The 19,217-nt window shown below is 55.4% G+C and overlaps 1 protein-coding gene across 1 annotated transcript; it reads left to right on the top strand.

Moving 5' to 3' along the window:
- The first annotated feature begins 835 nt into the window (after nt 1-835).
- On the top strand, nt 836-16,467 carry LOC104584116. The gene is made up of 5 exons (XM_010238255.2): nt 836-1,390; nt 1,553-2,127; nt 7,372-7,550; nt 8,291-8,649; nt 16,408-16,467. Exons 1-5 carry the CDS (start codon nt 836-838, stop codon nt 16,465-16,467), a joined length of 1,728 nt encoding a protein of 575 aa, XP_010236557.2.
- Nucleotides 16,468-19,217: the final 2,750 nt, after the last annotated feature.

Below are 19,217 nucleotides of genomic sequence, written 5' to 3'. Positions count from 1 at the left end.
GCTGGAATTATCAGGCCTACCATTCTGAAGTTGCCATCCTAAATTGATTCGAATTACCAGGCCAACTATTCTACAACTACCGCTGAGACATTCATTTGTTCTAGATTTGAAGTTTCCATGCTTATTAGGCTGGAATTAACAAACCCGCTATCTGATGTTGCCATGCTAGATAGATTCAAATTACCAGGCCTACTATTCGGAAGTTGACATGCTACATAGATTCGAATTACCAGCCTACTATTCTAAACTACCAATAAGACATTTATCACTTCTACATTTGAATCTGCCGTGCTAAATAGGATGGAATTAACAGGCCTACTATTTTAAAGTTGTTGTGCTAAATAGGTTCGAATTTCTAGGCCAACTATTCTAAAACTGCCACTGAGACATTAATGTGTTCTAGATTTGAAGTTTTCATGCTAAATAGGCTGGAATTAACAAGCCTGCTATCTGAAGTTGCCATGCTAGATAGATTCGAATTATCAGGCCTACTATTCTGAAGTTGACATACTACATAAATTTGAATTACCAGGCCTACTATTATGAAACTACCAATAAGACATTTAACCCTTGTAAATTTGAACTTGCCATGCTAAATAGGCTGGAATTACCAGGCCTATTATTCTGAACTTGCCATGCTAAATAGGCTGGAATTACCAGGCCTATTATTTTGAACTTGCCATGCTAAATAGGCTGGAATTATCTGCTGACCGGGGAGGCGGCGGCCACCGGGTCCGAGCCCCTCGACCGTGCTGCAACGGAGGCCAGCCGCGAGCGACCGCCCAGCCCCCAAGCGGAGACAAGGGACGAGCTCGCAGCGGGCGGAAGCGGGGGAATGTGCTCGCCTTCGCCGGCACCCGAGGAGGTGGTGTGGGCACAGACTGGGGCCGCGGGAGCCTCCTCAAGTACCCGGGAGATTGCGGGGGCAGGTTGGGGTCCGCTGAATTGGGACCCCAGCATCTTCGACCAGGGGCACGAGATCATCGAGGGCATCAAGCGGCAGCAGCTGGGGTTCGCCAGCTGCTACAACGGGGTGCGCCAACAGCTCGTGGCAGCCCAACGCCGGCTGGACGGCACGCGGGAGGAGGTCGAGGAGCGTCGGCAGGAGCGGGCACGCCTCCAGGAGGAGATCCGGGTGGCGCAGCAAGTCCGGGCCGAGGCGTCCGAGCCCTTGGTTCCGGAAGCACACATCCAGCACCAGCTACAGGACCTGCGCATGGAGCACCAACAAGTGCTCGAGTCGTTGGAAGCGGCGTGCCTTCGAACCAAGGGGGAGCACCACGAAGCGCTAAGGGGCTTCCAGGAGCGCCTCGGCGAGAAGAGCGGGCTCATCTCCAACTACTCCACCGAGATCCAGCAGTTGCGCCAGCAACTCGGGGAGCAGGCCACGGCAGCCTAGGCTGCGGTGATACGAGCCGCGTCCCGGCAGAAGGAGTTGTAGGAGCAGCTCCAAACCCGGGAACGCGAGTTCCAGGAGCAGCTCAAGGCTGCGATTGACGCCAACGCGGCCCTCAAGGGCGAGCTGGATGTCGCCCGTAACGATCTTTGACAGCTTGACGAGGAGAACTCGGAGAAAGAGGCAGAGATCTCCAAGCTGAAGGACGAGCTCAGGGGTCAGAAGGCCGGGACCGAGCTCGCCCGCCGCAACCACACGAAGCTCGGGAGCCAGCGCCAGGAAAGCACGGCCCTGTTCCGCAGGTTGGCAGAGGTGGGGAACGAGTCGCTGTCAAAGTTGGGGGTACCCCCGGCAGCCATCGACGGCAGCGACATCCGCACCCTCATCCCCTTCTTCACGGAGTTCATGGGAAGGTGGATGGCCACGGAGGACCGCATCCGCAGCTTCGGGGACCGGCAAGTGAGCGTCGCAGCGTCTCAGGCTGCCAGCGCCATCCTGCCGCGGGTCCCCCAGGCCTACCCGGAGTTCCCCTTCGAGACCATCTTCAACGACTGGTCGTCGGAGGAGAACAAGGAGGAGCATGCCAATGCCGTCAGCCGCTTCGTCGATGAGATGGTCGCACAGATGATGGGGCAGGCTCATGCTGGTGAAGAAGAGGAGGAGGTCACCACCGAGGAGACGCCCGCCGCCGAGACCACTACCCCGGAAGCACCCCCGTGTAGTCGTTCCTTGTATCTTTCATTCTTTTTCCGCTTTTTGCTCGTTCCCCTGTTACTGGCGTGATGCGACTTACTTTGTGTTAGCCCTTGTCACTTTGAATGCTTATCGCAAACTTGTTTGTTTGAATTTCATTTTGTCCAATGTCAATTTACTTGTTTTTCTGCCTATAACTAGCTTGCCGGGGAGGGGCTCTGTCCTCGTGTTTTAACCTTGTGTACCCGGGGACTTGCCAACTGCGTGTTTAGCCAGACCGGGGACCCGGGACAGACCCGCAGTGCCAACCCAGGGCTAAACCGCAGCGGCCAGCCACTCCACCTGCGGATTAACTACCCCAGTGTGCACGCCTCCGGGACGGACCCGCGAGCCACGTCTGGGGGGCGTCCTCCTGATAGCCTCGAGGGTGTCCCGATCTTTCGATGAGATACCTAATTATCGATTTAGTAGGAGGTGACGTTGACGATCCGACTACAACCTAGGAGGCAGCGCCTTAGCGATCGATACACCAACTCCAGAAGGTTATTGATCCCGCAGGGGCACGATCAACCTGACCACAAAGGTCTTTGTTCCTGCAAACAATCGAAGAACAAGCAAGAACAAGATGAAAAGCAATCTGAAATTGCGAATAGGAGATATGAAGGTTCACGAATCTGAATACTCAATATAGTTGGAGTCTTGATGACGGTAAAACAGGTGGTCTAACCGACACACGCGATTACACGAAAGTAGCAAAGGCTAAACTTTATCTAATCAAAACCCAAGACTCCATAGGGGGGCTCATGGGGTATAAATAGGAGGGGAACTAGGCGATTTTCGGCCAAGCCCTTGAGGGACTCCGAAACGGCCTAGGAATCCTCCTAAAACACAACGAAAACATCTAAAAATTGGCTGGACCCTATTACATGGCCTTAGGCCCAATAAAGCAAGGTTATAACCCTCATCTTTGGCTCATAAATACCCATTGGAGAGGGAATCCTCCACTTGGCCGAAATCCCATTGATGAAGAGGATGCGGCCTTCTTCTCATCTCTCGTTATGGCGATTTCAATGTTCTGAAATCATCACTTGAGCTAGCTCCCGCCACCTTGCTGCCACCTCCATGGTTTGCTGTCCAACGCTGATCCTTGAGGTCCAAGCTAGGTCCTTCATTCCTAAAACACATAAAAGAACCCATCTTAGGCAGCAGCATATTCTCATTAATATTAAATGAAGTACCGAGGAACGAAAGTACCTGATAATTTAGTTGTCGTGCACGAGCTCTAGTAATTGGTCCATGTATCTCCGGTACTTGAGGTGTAGGTGTTGTAGGGGCTGTGGTTGTATCATTAGTTGGGATGTCCTCATCATCCTCCCCTTCTTGAATCGAAGTCATCCTCGACGATAGTTCATCTTCTTCTCCCAAATAAGGCTTCAAATCTGCAATATTAAACGTGGGACTAACCCCAAAATCTGCAGGTAGCTCAAGTTTATATGCATTATCATTAATTTTCGCTAACACCATAAAGGGACCATCAACTCGTGGCATTAACTTAGACTTGTGCAAATTAGGAAAACGATCTTTGCGCAAATGCAACCAAACAAGATCTCCAGGTTCAAACACAATTTGTTTTTTGCCCCTATCTCCCGCATGTTTATACTTAGAATTCATACGCTCAATGTTCTCTTTAGTCGTCTCATGCATTTTTATTATAAGCTCAGCACATTCCTTAGCATCAAAGTTAACTTTTTCAGAAGTTGGCAAAGGTAACAAATCAATTAGTGCACGAGGTATAAAACCATAAACAATTTCAAAAGGGCACAATTTTGTGCTTGAATGCAGTGAACGATTATAAGCAAATTCAATATGAGGTAAACATTCTTCCCACATTTTGAAGTTTTTTTTTAAAACAGCCCTAAGCATAGTAGATAATGTTCTATCAACAACTTCAGTTTGTCCATCTATTTGGGGATGACATGTAGTACTAAAAGGCAATTTAGTCCCCAACTTAGCCCATAAACATCTCCAAAACATAGCCGTTGGATTTCCTTTAAAGGGAAATCAATGGACGAGATCGAAGGATACCCCTTCGATTTAATCTTTCTAATCTCGGCCGTCGGCCGAGATCTAACGGCTGGGGGAGCTCCGAGCTCACCTCCGGCGGGGCTAGGTCTCCGACGAGGTGTCCGGCGGCAGCGGCGTCCCGGGCGGCGGTGTGCGGGCGTCGGGGGCGGCCTTCGGGCGTTGGGGATGAGTCCGGCGGGGTGGCGCGATGTTGTGGAGTCGGTGACGCGGTCGGCGCGACGAGACAGAGACGAAGACGACGCCTAGGACGACGACGAGTGGCGGCGGCGACGGGAGAGCTCCGACGAGCTCGGGCGGGTGGCTCCCGAGGGCTACGGTGCACAAAACAACAAACGGCTCGCGTCAAAATGTGCGCGAAGAAGAGAGGAAGAAGAAATTGAAGGGTTCGGCTCTATAGCTCACCGAGGTGACGACAGCGAGCGAAAAAAGGCCGGCGACCGAAGCAATTCCGGCGAGACATTCTCCGGCGTGGGTGCGAGTGGAGTGAGGGGGGTGCGGGTGTCGTAGCCTGGGGCTTAGACACCGGGGATGCGAGGCACCCCCTTTTTGGTTCGGCAGTGAGTCTTGGGGATCGCTCCGGCGATCGCCGGCGAGGCCAGTGTCAAGCGTAAAGATGCACAAGACCGTTTTACCCAGGTTCGGGCCACCCTGAGGTGTAAAACCCTATGTCCTGCTTCTGAGCTTGTATTAGCCAATGAACTAGGGTTTACAAGTTGCCGGAGGAGTCCCCAGGCGCTCTCTCCTTTCCTGCTAAGTTCTACTTGCTACTTCTGGGCTAAAGCTAGTAAGAACCGAACACTTTGACCGTTGGCAATGGTCCTCCTTTTATACTAAGGGGATGCCACTGGTGCCTCGGTGCATGGGTGACAAGTGTTGAGCAAAGATCCTAGGTAGCTTGCCCTTGCTGCGCTGGCTGGCATGCACGTACGTAGCGCTGCAACTAGGGCAGTACGTGCCCTAGATTCACTACGGGCCAGTCACTGTGGGCTGACTGGACGGTTAATCACCTTTCTGTCGGAACACTAAACGCTTGCTTGTGCCACACTCCTCGCCCTGACCAACCCTGTGCACAGGGAGCCTGCCGGGCAGCCACGTGGCGTCAATGCTCTGCCTGCTGGGTACGGTCCCAGTTATAAGTGCGTGCACCCGGGAACGCCCTCCCCGGCAAGTGACCTTCTCGGGGGCGTCCATGCGGGAATTCTCTCGTTGCAGTCCAGGGTAACCCCCGCAGCCTGGCTAGCCCAGCCGGGCAGCTTGTGCGGTGCTGCCCAGGGTGCTATCCTTGCGGGGAGCAGGTGAGGCGACCCACGCGTCAAGCAGCGGTGGTACCCCGGGTGCGACTGGTGCGACAGTAGCCCCTGGGCGTGGGCCGGCAACGCCTGTTCCCGGGCGAAATCACCCGTGGTCGGTTGCCGGGCTACGCCCTTATCCGACGCATGGGTCCCGAGTCGTTTCAGGTTCCGTTTATGCGTTACTCCAAGGACTCCACCGTTACGGGCAGAGTGGTGGGGGCGAGATTTCCGCCCTAACCTCCCCTTAATCATGGGTGGTTAAGGCCACGTCCCGCACTCCCCCTCTTTAAGCGTAGTAATCCCCAGCGCACTCGTAGGGTGTGGATGCGACCGTTGCTTAGCGCCGGGGTACTATAAAACCCCACCGCTGTGCTGAGGAGCAAACACTTAGCCCCCAGCCCTTCTTCCTCATCGCCATTCTTCCTTGCGCCCCTAAATCCTGCTAGTCTCCGCCCACATTCCCCATGGCGCCCACAACCCCCAAGAGAGGGAAAGGCTCCAAGAGTTCTGCGGCCGACAAAGGCGAGAAGGCTCCCAAGAAGCCTCTCTCGGAGAAGGACGAGAAGAACTGGGAGTTGAGGGCCACGCGGGCCTTCTTCAAGCCGGCTACAACGGCAAGGGGCTCGACAAGATCCGACATGCCGTCTCTTCCCCATTCATTCAGTATGGCGAGACGCTCGTCTTCCCTTCCGATGGCGACCACCAGGACAACGACTTCCGGGTGTTCGCCCGCTTCATCCTCGCCGGGCTGGTACCTCCGTACTCCCTCTTTCTCCACGCGCTCATGGCGGCGTACCAGCTCCGGGTTGCACAGCTCCACCCCCCTCTCTCTTCCTTCTCGCCGTCTTCTAGTTCCTCCGCGAAGGTTTTGTCGGAGTGATGCCGTCAGTGGCATTATTTCGGCACTAACTTCTACCCGCGCGTCGAGCAATCAGGCGCGATGTCGCCGGGGGTGGTGTTCCGGGCCCGTGATAATATGAAGTCGGAGTTCATCGTGCGGACGGAGAAGAAGATCGAGAAGGAGTGGCGCGCAGATTGGTGCTGGGTTCTTGTGGAGGAACCCGACGAGTTCATCTATGCGCCCACCGAGCTGTTGATGAGCAACGATAGTTGGCAGGACCGCTACAGCCGCGACGCGGAGCTCCTCCCCATCGTCGAGAGGATCAAGGCCCTGCGACTAGCGGGGCTCACTGATCTTGATGTGACGCGCACCTATATCAGCTGGCGCATCGCGCCGCTGCAGCTGCGGTCTCGTCCCGCGTGGATATACACGGGGCCCGGGGACACCCCGCACCTCCAAAGCGCGGCCGTGACCCCGGATGCGATCCGGGCGTGTGTGAAGGGGATCACCGGTGAGGATGCCCCATTCACGGATCTGCCCCCGGGGGCTCCATCCCTCCATGCCGGCGTTGCGGGGCTGCACGACATCGTCAGCAGCTACCCGTCCTGCAACGAGTGGGGGCTGATGTCCGATTCCCCTGCTCGAGCCCCGCAACCTCCACCACCCGAAGCCCATGGGAAGCGCGCGGCCGAGGAGAGCGAGGGGGAATCGGAGCTCAGCTGGCCCGACGTCGAGTCCTCCGGCGACGAGGCTGGCCGTGTCGCCGGGGCCTAGACAGCCCCCCTGCAGCGGAGGAGGAGGAGGATGAGGACGACGCACCTCTGGTGCGGAGATCAAGGGCGCCAGCGGCTGCAGCCACCTCTGCAGCAGCCGCACGAGCCTTGGCAGCCTCCACGGCAAGTGGGGCTACGGCGACTCCTCGAGGGTCCGCGGCCCCGCCCAAGCGGGGAATCTTCCGGAGCTACTCGCTCAAGCTCAAACCCCGAAGTAAATTGACGCTCCCCCCCCTTTTATCTATAAGTTTTGCGCTTGGCTTCATTCCTTCACTTGTTGATGCCTCGCAGGGACAGCGCTCCGACCGAAGCCGACAAGAGGGGGAGGACGGACACTGCACCCGCCACGCCAAGCAAGAAGCCGCACACCCGGGCCAGTGCCAGTGCCCGTCAGACCGGCACGGGGGCCAGCGGCGCCGCCACAATGCTTGCCGCCGACCCGATCCTAGTGGAGGAGGAGCCCGCAGCAGGTACAGGCCCCTCCTCTGATTCTATTGCACATGCTCCTTCTGCACATTGGCCCATAACCGTGCCATTACCTTGTCTCGCAGGAGAAATCCAGCCCGCAGCGGACAGCCCGGCAGCAGGAGCCGGGACAGAGGGGGACAAGGCTCGTCTCACAAGCACGACAGCCCCGCAAGTTACCCGTCGGAGCTTCCTTGCATTCGTCACGGGGTACCCCGGCTCAGCTTGAAGTACTCATTTTGCTCTTTGTCGCAGGCCCTACTGCGCCCACAACAAGGGCGGACGTAGCGGTGATCGACCTCACCTCTGACGTTGAGGACGCAGGGTTGAGGGAGAAGCCGGAGGCGGCTCTTGTGCCATGCTCCACTGCGCCGGACACAACAGCGGCAGCGCCTGCTGTCGCTACCGGGGTGGAGCTCAGCGGCGCGTCCCCGGCTTTGCAGGCCGGAGGCGCGGGTCTCGCAGCCGCCCAGCAGGAGACGACTTCTGCCGGGGGCGCGGCCCTCCCGCCAGACCCGCACCCCACGGGCGCGGGTGCGGGGGAAGAAGTGGTAGGGGTGCAGCAGGGGGCTCCCCTGCAAGCGGACGATGCTCCCCCCAGCCATACTATGGCGGCGGGGGCCCCGTCATCATCCGCCGCCCCCCCAGCCCAGACCTTGGTATACTTGCCGGGGCGACTTGGGACCCGATCACCTGGGACCCGAGCATCTACGACCAAGGGCACCAATTCCTCGACGCCATCAAGGAGCAACAGCACTGGACTCGCTAGCCGCGGCGCGGGAGAAGGCCAACAAGGAGCACGAGGAGGTTCTTGCAACAGCTCATGCTCGCCTCAACGAGAACAACGAGCTAGTCAGCAGCTACTCCTCCCAACTCCAGGCGCTGCGCACAAAGCTGGAGGAGCAGGCCAAGGCCGCGGAGGACGCGGCAGCGACGTCGACGCGGCAGGAGAAGGAGCTCAATTCCGCCAAGGAAAAGAGCGCCCATCTCGAGTCCGAATTGTCCACCGCCCGGGGTGAGCTCGTCAAGGCGGGCGAGGACAACGTGAGCAAGGCCAAGGAGATCGGGCGGCTCGCGGAACTCCTCCGCAAGGCCAAACACGCAGTGGCACTGGCGCGCGGCAACCACGATAAGTTGGCGGAGCAGCGGCGGAGGGAGACCGAGAAGCTGTTCGAGATCGCCCAGGCCGTGCGCGAGCTGCGGTCGAGGTTCGAGCTGCAGGCCGCGAAGGTGGATGGCACGGACGTCAGCACCCTGATCCCATTCTTCTCTGACATGGTGGGGAAGCTCGGGGCGCTGGACGTGTGGATCTCCAAATTCTGTGACGGGGAGATAGCGTCGTGTGCCAAGGAGATCGCCGAGACAATCCTCCCCCGGGTGCACTACCACCACCCGACTTCCTCTTGGAGACGCTACTGGATGCGTGGTCCGACAGCGTGGACGGTCCCACCCACTCTAGGGCAGTAAGCTGGTTCATCGACGAAGTGGCGGATGCAGAGAAGCCGGAACCGGAGCCAGAGCCGGAGCCCCCAGCGGAAGCCCCTGGCAACCAGCCGTCTTAGTCCCCTGCAAGCTTTTATTTTTCCTTTTGTTTCCTGCAAGTGGCGCACTTAGCGCCGTTGAACAATTATCGTTTTATTAGTCCATGTAATCATTCCCTACTCTTTTAGCAATTTTGCTTTCTGGTTCTATTTGGTACTTGTCCATGAAATTGACTCGCGGGGTGGATCTTGTTGTCCTCGTGTGTTATGCTTTGTGTTGCCGGGGACTCGTGAGCTACCCACTTAACCAGACCAGGGACCCGGGACGGACCCGCAGTGCCAACCTGGGGCCAAGTAGCAGCGGCGAGCCACTCCGCTTGCGGGTTAGCTACTCCCAAGGACGCGCCCACGGGACGGACCTGCAAGCCGCATGAGGAGCGCACTCCCCCCCGCAAACGTCCTTCTAACACTCCAGCCACACGCAAGACCCGACCCACACCAATGAGCCAGCATTGAGTACTAGAAAGCTAGGCGCCTAAGATAATGCACTTAGCTGTCTGTTCTCATGCCAAACGCATCAGTTCTGCACTTGGAACGCCTGATGGAGGGGTGCGGCAGAGACGCTGTGGCAGTGCACCCATCGGCGTTGAGCACTGATAGCATGCACCACCATAGCATCTCCGCGGCAACCCTTGCCTTGGAACCGCCTGTTGGAGGGATGCGGCAGGGGCATGGTGGCAGTGCGGAGCACGGATGGCATGCACCACCACCGTGTCTCTGCGGCCTCCCTCGCCTCTGTAGTCATCTCCTTAGCTTTGCTCCGAGTTGCTTCGTGGCCACCATGCCCTTTTGTAGGCACGGCGAAGAATCTTGCCGCCGCGCGCGCCGAGCTACCACGGCACACGTGGTGACACCCTCCTGCGGTAGGAACCTTGAAGCGGTCACCATGCTCCAGCGGCTCTCCGCTAGACGACAAGGCCCGTGAGTACTCCACGAGCATCACAGTGTGCCCGATCCCTATCCTCATGCTGCATGTCAGATTCTCACCAAACCCGAGATGCTGCAAAAAAGATTTGAAATGCACGAAAAAAGGGCACAGCACAGACAACCCTCTTGCCTCCCAGCCCTCGGGCACAGAAGGGTCGATAGCAAACTTGGGTGTGAGCACTCTTCCTTTCCGAAGACACAGGTACTGCGTGGTGCGTGTTGCGGGGATCCCAGCAACGGCACGCCCCCGTGCCGGAGTGATCCGGCGACGGGATTTACGTTTTCGAGGCTCCGGCAGCCCCCTGCTCACAGCCAAGGATGGAAAGCGCCTTCTGTGCACCTAGAGCAGGAGACATAAGAAAGAACATGCAAAAATCTAGATAACTTGAAATCCAGAGGAAAACACTTATCTTTATTCATAGAAACAAGCGGATTACAATCGGGGGTTGCCCAGCTACACTAGTTCGAGAGGCATGCTGCAACAGCATCACCCGTGGGTCAGGCTCCGCCGCTTCACGGGTAGAATTTGCGCAAGTGCTCAAGATTCCAACTGTCTTGCACCGACAAGCCTTCTTCGGTTTCCAGCCGGACAGCCCCCGGCCTGGTCACCTGCACTACCCGGATGGGGCCCTCCCATTTCGGAGCCAACTTGTTCCCGGCCTTCGTTCCTTGTATCCGGTGCAGGACAAGGTCTCCGACCTCGAGCTCGCAGGTACGGACCCGCCTGTCATAATAACGGCGAAGTCCCTGCTGATAGCATGCAGCTCGTACAGCAGCCTGGCATTGAAGTTCTTCGATGAAGTTAAGATTGTCAACCCTCTGCTCATGTTGTCTATGGTTGCCGTACGCGCCTACCCGAGGGAATCCATGCTTGAACTCGAGGGGCAGCACTGCTTCTGCCCCGTAGACAAGGGCGAAAGGAATTTCACCCGTTGTCTGGCTAGGTGTGGTCTTGATTGACCACGGCACGGGCTGGAGTTCTTCGACCCTGTGCTTCCCGTGCCCTCTAAGCTTGTCAAAGGTTCTCGTCTTGAGCCCCCACAGCACCTCTGCGTTGGCTCGCTCCGCCTGTCCGTTGCTCCTCGGGTGAGCAACAGAAGTGAAGTGGATCTTGGTGCCCATGCCCTCGCAGTAGGCTTGGAACACGACGCTCGTAAATTGTATGACATTGTCGGTGATGATGCTGTTAGGCACACCAAACCGGCACACAATGCCCTTGAAGAACTTGATGTCTGCCTGAGCGGTCACCTTCCGCACTGGCTCCGGTTCCACCCAATTGGAGAACTTGTCGATGGCCACGAGCAAGTACTCGTAGCCGCCCACCGCTCTCGGCAACTTCCCGACGATGTCCAGCCCCCAGACCGCGAACAGCCAGGAGGATGGAATGACTTGCAAGGCTTGTGCCGGCTCGTTATTCTTCTTTGCATGGAACGGGCACGCCTCGCACGTATTGACTAGTTGCTCGGCATCAGCTAGCAATGTAGGCCAGTAGAAGCCGTGCCGGAAAGCCTTGCCGGCTAGAGCCCGGGAGGCCACATGGTGCGAGAATCTGCCCCGGTGTATGTCTTCCAGAAGTGCGCGCCCTTCGTCTTGAGGCACGCAGAGGAGCTTTACTCCATTTGCACGCCTCCAGTAAAGATCGTCGTCTACCAGAGCGTACATCTTGGCTTGCCGGGCTACACGCTCCATGGCAACGTCGTCTTCAGGGAGGGCTCCCTCCTTGAGGTAGCAGGCGATGTCCACTGCCTAAGGCGGGGTTTCCCTTCTCATGCATGCTGCCACATCGGCAGCATGGACCTCTGCTGTTGCGGGGTTTCTTTCGGTTGCCGGGGGGCCTTCCCCGGCAGCCGGCCTGGGAGTGACTGAAGGCGCAGTCTGCCTGTGCCAGAACACGCCCGCCGGGACCTTCCGGCGCTCTTCTGCCCACTTGGATAGTTCGTCAGCCGCGAAGTTATCCTTGCGCTTGACGTGCTCGAATCGCAAACCCTTGAACTTGCGTTCTAGCTTGCGGACTTCATCCACGTACACTCCCATCTGCGGGCAGTCGTAGTCCTTGTTGACCTGGTTGATCACGAGTTGGGAATCCCCGCGAACAACCAGGCGCTTGATATCAAGGGCGATCGCCGCCCGCAACCCTTCGTACTCAGCCGTGTTGTTGGTGGAGTTGGGGAAGTCGAGTTGGATGGCGAACTTCAGCTGGTCTCCCGTGGGTGACTCGATGACGACTCCGGCGCCGGCTCCCTGCAGGCTGAAAGCGCCGTCGAAGTACATGATGCAGTGGCCTTTGTCCAGCTTGCCGGGCAGGTTGGGCTCCTCTTCTTCTATGCCCGTCGAGGTCCACTCTGCAACAAAATCAGCCAGAGCAGCAGTCTTGATACTCTTGGTGTTCGTGAAGTGAAGACCGAACTCCGACAACTCCATCCTCCACTCGGCCACCCTTCCGGTGCCTTCACGGTTGGTGAGGGCCCGCTCGAGGCAGAATCCTGACACCACCGTGACGCGGTGCGCCTGGAAGTAGTGGCGCAGCTTGTGTGACGCAAGCAGACTCCCCAACAAGAGCTTCTGCACTTGCGGGTACCACGTGCAGGCGTCGCGCAACACCGTGCTGACGAAGTACACCTGGTGCTGCACGAGCCGCTTGCCCGGTGCCGTTGCCTCCGGCTCATTGGTGGTTGCCGGGTCCGAGGCGGTTGCTGGGGCTGATTCAGCCCCCTGCCCCGCAAGCTCAGCCCCTGGGGGATCTTCTTCTCTCTCGGCAACAAGTACTGAGCTGACCACTTGGTCAGTCACCGCTAGATAGAGCAGCGGCGGCTCGCCCAGCTTGGGGGCGACGAGGATTGGTGGCGACTTCAGGTATTGCTTGAGGTCCTGGAACGCCGCCTCAGCCTCGGGGGTCCAATCAATTGGGCCCTTCTTCTTCATTACCCTGAATAAAGGCAAGGCGCGTTCGCCCAGCCTTGAGATGAATCGGCCCAGCGCGGCTACACAGCCGTTGAGGCACTGGACATCCTTGACCCTGCGGGGAGCCTCCATCTTTTCGATAGCTTCTATCTTCTTTGGGTTGGTTTGAATCCCCCTGTGCGAAACCATGTCCTCGCTGATCCTTTAAGAACCATCGGGAACCAGTTGGCCCTGACCTTGTCGTCGGAGCCGATGGCATGCATCCCCAACGTGTAGGTCAGGAGGAAATCCTTGGGGTTCACGGTCCCGTTGTACGTTCCAAGCGCCGGTGCTCGGAACTTGTGGGGCCATGTAACCCGGCGCAGGTCGCGGGTGAACGCGGTGTAGCCGTCCTCGGTGCCCATGGGAGCATCCTCCTGCTCCTCTGGGCATGGACGTTCTGCCTCACGCTGGCGCTGGCGCTCCAAGCGCTATTGGAGGTCTTCTTGCTGGCGGGCGTTCAAGACGGCTCGCGCATCACCCCGTGTGACGGTCTGTGACGAATCCGAGGATCCCTCAGGATCCTCGCCTCCTTGCCCTCCCTGCGGGGGAGGGTTTTCTCCCTGCCCCGACACACGGGGCGCGTCTCCGCGTCCCAGGTTCTGCCCTCGGCTTGAACCGGTCGGGGCGCCCTCGCCTTGCAGCTACTGGGCGGCGAGCACAAGGAGCGCGTCTAACTCTGCACTCCATGCCTTGTGCGCTGGCGTGTCTTGCGATGGCTCATAGCGCATGATGACCCGCGCGGCGATGATGGCCTCCGCCGGGGTTTGAGCGGGAGGCTGCCGATTCTCCGACCGGCTACCATCCGCCCTGTCCCCCGGTGCCCCTGGGTGAGTAGGGCGAGATCCCGACGGCGTCCCACGCGACGCAGTTTGCTCATGGCGCAGCTGCCTTTGCGCGTCTTCGGCCCGCGAGTGAACTCGCTGGCCGGCGCGGGCGGCGTCGTGGCCGCTCGCGCGACTAGCTCCGGCGCAAGGAGCCGCGGGCTCCCTCAGCCGGTTGTCCGCCGACGGCCGAGGAGGTGGGGGCGGCAGCTGCGACTGCTGCTGTTGCACCCGATGGGCTCAGGGTTCTCCTGACCCTGCGATGCGGGTTGCACGTCGTGTGACCGCGTGGGGCACCACGTGGGTCGATCCGAGAGTCGCCAGGCCGCTTGGGAGGCATGGCAATGGGTTCTGTCGTCAGAGAAGGCGAAGCTGACGCAGCTGCAGACGACGGCGTCGGCAGTCACCGGCGAGCTCTCCACACGTGCCCCCTACCTGGCGTGCCAGACGTCGTATCCTGGGGCTTAGACACCGGGGATGCGAGGCACCCCCATTTTGGTTCGGCAGTGGGTGTTGGGGATCGCTCCGGCGATCGCCGGCAAGGCCAGTGTCAAGCGTAAAGATGCACAAGACCGTTTTACCCAGGTTCAGGCCACTCTGATGTGTAAAACCCAACGTCCTGCTTCTGAGCTTGTATTAGCCAATGAACTAGGGTTTACAAGTTGCCGGAGAAGTCCCCGGGCGCTCTGTCCTTTCCTGCTAAGTGCTACGTGCTACTTCTAGGCTAAAGCTAGTAAGAACTGAACCTTTTGACCGTTGGCGATGGTCCTCCTTTTATACTCTAGGGGATGCCACAGGTGCCTCGGTGCATGGTTGACAAGTGTTGAGCAAAGACCCTAGGCAGCTTGCCCTTGCTGCGCTAGCTTGCATGCATGGTACGTAGCACTGCAACTAGGGAGGTACGTGCCCTAGATTCACTGCGGGCCAGTCAGTGTGGGCTGACTGGACGGGGAATCACCTTTCTGTCGGAACATTAAATGCTTGCTTGTTCCACACTCCTCGCCCTAACCAACCCTGCGCACAGGAGCCTGCCGGGCGGCCACATGGCGTCAATGCTCTGCCTGCTTGGTACCGTCCCTGTTACCAGTGCCTGCGCCCGGGAACGCCCTCCACGGCAAGTGACGTTCCCAGGGGTGCCCAGGCGGGAATTCTCTCGTCGCCTTCCAGGGTAAACCCCGCAGCCCGGCTAGCCCGGCCGGGCTGGTGACTTGCCGGGCAGCTTGTGCGGTGCTGCCCAGGGTGCTATCCTTGCGGGGGCAGGTAAGGCGACCCACGCGTCAAGCAGCGGTGGTACCCCGGGTGCCACTGGTGCGACAGTGGGGGAAAAGTGAGATGGGGAGGGGCTCTTTATAGTGACGCGAGAGAGAGGCTTAAACTCGCTCTTTATAGTGACGCGAGAGAGAGGCTTAAACTCGCGCCAGGGAGAAGACGAGGCTTAATGGAGGCGCTCCCTGGATTCCCGGCCAGACCTTGAAGATGACCTGACAGGTGGGTCCCACCTGTCAGTGTCTGTTGGCTGCGGGCGGCGCCTGGCTGGGCTGGCTCGCGGGCGCGCGCGCGGGACTGACTGGGCCGGTTTCACCCAAGTTGGCTGAGCCGGTCCGTTTTTTTTTGTTCTTTTCTTTTCTCCTTTTCTTTTTCTGTTTTTCCTTTATAACTTTTGATTTTGAACTCCAAATGGACTCAAATAAATTCCAACTTTTTTGTAAAATCATATCTTTTAATGCCATAGCATCTGGGACTTGATTTCTTCCAAAAGTAAATTATTAACATTAGTTTTAAAATTGCCTCTAGTGCAATAATATTTAGAAACAAAATAGTTTTTCAACTCCAAAATAAATTCCAAAAATTATGGGGTAGCTCATCTTATTGCATTAAACCCCTTTCTATTGTTTTCAACTCCATGGGTTGAAAAATTCCAAAAAGATGCAAAGTAAAAAATTAAAAGGGCCACAGGCTTGATAAAAGGTTTTAAAATTTAAATCTTTGGTTTAAAGGTGCTCAAAGTGCATAAATGGTGCAAATGCATGATGCTCATGAGTGCAAATGCATGATGCAAAGTTTGGGAAAATTGGGATGTTACAGACCTAACCCCCTTAAGATGAATCTCGTCCTCGAGATTCTGGTTGGCTAGCAAAAAGCTATGGGTGGTCTTCTCGAAGATCGTCTTCGCGTTCCCAGGTGGCTTCCTCCTCGGTGTGATGATCCCATTGCACTTTGCATAACTTGATAGTCTTGGAGCGGGTATGCTTTTCTGCGGTATCCAAAATCCGGATGGGTTTTTCCTCATAGGTGAGGTCACTCTGCAACTGGACCTCCTCAAGCGGAACGGTATCTCTCAACAGGGTGTCGGCCATGTCGGGGTGACATTTCTTCAGTTGCGATACGTGGAACACGTTATGGACGCTTTCCAAAGATTCTGGTAGGTCCAACTTATATGCCACTTCTCCCTGGCGTCATAAGACTCGGTACGGTCCAATGAATCGTGGGGCTAATTTTCCTTTGATTCCAAACCTCTTCACACCGCGTATCGGTGAAACTCTGAGATAAGCCCTATCACCAACCTCGTAGGTAACCTTCCTATGTTTTGAGTCTGCATAACTCTTCTGCCTCGACTGTGCTACTTTCAGTCTGTCTCGAATCAGTCTGACTTTTTCTTCGGCGTCCTTTATCAGATCAGGGCCGAATAGACTGCGGTCTCCTACCCAATCCCATAACAATGGTGTCCTGCATTTCTTCCCATACAGTGCCTCAAACGGTGACATTCCAATGCTTGCTTGTAAACTGTTATTGTACGAGAACTCGGCATAGGGAAAATTATCATCCCAACTGGAAGCATAATCCAGAGCGCAAGCTCTCAACATCAAGGATTTTATTAACCCTCTCGGCCTGTCCGTCAGTCTGTGGATGAAAAGCTGTACTGAACTCCAGTCTCGTTCCCAATGACTCATCTAGCTGGCCCCAAAACCTCGAGTTAATTGGGTACCTCTGTCTTACACTATTTCCTTCGGTACTTCGTGTAAACGCACGATTTTGCACATGTAGCGTTTCGCTAATTGGGCACTTGTATATGTGGTCTTCACCCGTATGAAATGTGCAACCTTGGTCAAACGATCAACTACCACCCATATGGAGTCATAACCTGATCTGGTCCTCGGCGGTCCGGTGATGAAATCCATTCCTATCTTATCCCATTTCCAATCTGGTACGGGTAACGGTTGTAGCAATCCTGCTGGTTTCTGATGTTCAGCCTTAACCTTGTTGTATACATCGCACAACGCTATGTACTCTGCGATGTCTCGCTTTAATCCGGTCCACCAAATTTTTTCCTTTAAATCGATGGACATCTTGGTATTTCCGGGATGGATGGAGTACGGTGAATCGTGGGCTTCCTAAAGTATCAGTTTTCTGATTTCTGGGTTCTGTGGTACGCAGACACGTTTTTCAAACCATATAATCCCTTGGTCATTCTCTCGAAAACCTTTTGCTTTCCCAATTAACATGTTCCCTTTTATCTCATCGATCTCGAAGTCACCTTTCTGGGCTTCTTTGGTTCTATCCAATAGAGTGGGTTGCACTTCCAGGTTCGCCAGATAACCTTCAGGCACAATTTCTAGTCTCAGTTCCTTGAATTGCTTGCACAACTCTGGAGGTAACTCTCCAGTTGACAGTTCGTTTAAGTAGCCCTTGCGGCTCAAAGCATCTGCCACGACGTTAGCTTTGCCCGGATGGTACTGAAGATTTAGATCGTAATCCTTGATCAGTTCTAGCCATCTCCTCTATCTCAAATTCAACTCCCTCTAAGTAAATATGTATTTTAGGCTTTTATGATTGGTGACTAAATCACAATGTTTTCCCATTAGATAGTGTCTCCAGGTCTTGAGTGCGTGCACCACTGATGCTAACTCCAAATCATGCGTGGGGTAATTTCCCTCATAATTCTTTAGTTGTCACGAAGCATACGCTACAACTCTTCCCCCTTGCATCATAACACCTCCTAAACCTTGATGCGAGGCATCGCAGTATACTTGAAAGTCTTCCTGTAGGTTAGGTAAGACAAGGATGGGTGCTGACACTAATCTCTTTTTCTGCTCTTGGAAACTCTTTTCACATTTCTCAGACCATTCAAATTTCTTTTCCTTCTTTAATAGTTCGGTCATGGGTTTAGCTATCTTGGAAAAATTCTCAATGAATCGGCGATAGTAGCCGGCAAGTCCTAGTAAGCTGTGGACATCTCCGACGTTCTTGGGTGCCTCCCAATCTGTTACTGCTGCCACTTTAGTTGGGTCGACAGCGACTCCTGCTCCTGACACGATATGTCCGAGGAGACTAGCTTCTGACAACCAAAACCCGCACTTGCTGAATTTGGCGTGCAGCTTGTGCTCTCGGAGTTTCTCCAAAATTAAACACAGGTGTTGCTCATGTTCCTCCTTGCTCTTGGAGTAGATCAGAATATCGTCAATAAAGACCATGACGAACTTGTCCAAATATTCCATGAATACCTTGTTCATCATATTCATGAAATAAGCTGGAGCATTGGTCAAACCAAATGGCATCACTGTGTATTCATATAGGCCATACCTAGTGGTGAAAGCCGTCTTGGGAATATCTGCCTCTCGTATTTCCAACTAAAAATATCCCGATCGAAGGTCGATCTTGGAAAATACACAGGCTCCCTCCAATTGATCGAACAGATCATTGATTATAGGTAAGGAGTATTTATTCTTTATAGTCTCATTCAGCGATCGATAATCGATGCACATCCGCTGACTCTTGTCTTTCTTTTCCACAAGCAGTACGGGTGCTCCCCAAGGTGACGAACTTGAGCGGATGAAACCTTTTTCCAACTGTTTAGCAAGTTGTGTCTTTAGTTCCTTCAACTCATCCACTGCCATCTTATATGGTCTCTTAGCTATGGGTCCACTTCCTGGCATCAACTCGATAAGAAATTCCACATCACGATCAGGTGGCATGCCTGGTAACTCCTACGGAAATACGTCTGGGTATTCCTTCACTATGGACACATATTCTAGGCTAACCCCTTAAGAGAATTGACCTTAGGTCTCAAGGGTTCGAAGGTAGACTTGAAACGTATACGTTTCTTTTTCGGAGTCGTGAGAGCAATGGTTCTCTTGACACAGTCTATGACTCCCCCATACTTGGTTAACAAATCCATTCCTAGGATCACATCCAGTCCTTTTGATCCTATCACTATTAGAATGGTAGGAAACCTGTGTTTACCAATTTCCAAAGTCAACATAAGGCACTCATAGGTAGCCAGTATCTCTCCTCCTGGTGATTTTACTTTCATGGGATTCACTAATTTGCTGGTTGGCAACCCACTTCTAATCACAAAGCCCCTTGATATGAACGAATGCGATGCACCAGTGTCAAACAGTATGAGTGCCTCAAACGAATTAATGAGGAAGGTGCCGATTAC

The sequence above is a fragment of the Brachypodium distachyon genome, chromosome 3, assembly GCF_000005505.3.
Source record: "Brachypodium distachyon strain Bd21 chromosome 3, Brachypodium_distachyon_v3.0, whole genome shotgun sequence".
NCBI lineage: Eukaryota > Viridiplantae > Streptophyta > Magnoliopsida > Poales > Poaceae > Brachypodium > Brachypodium distachyon.
This window is presented reverse-complemented; position numbering and strand designations above follow the sequence as displayed.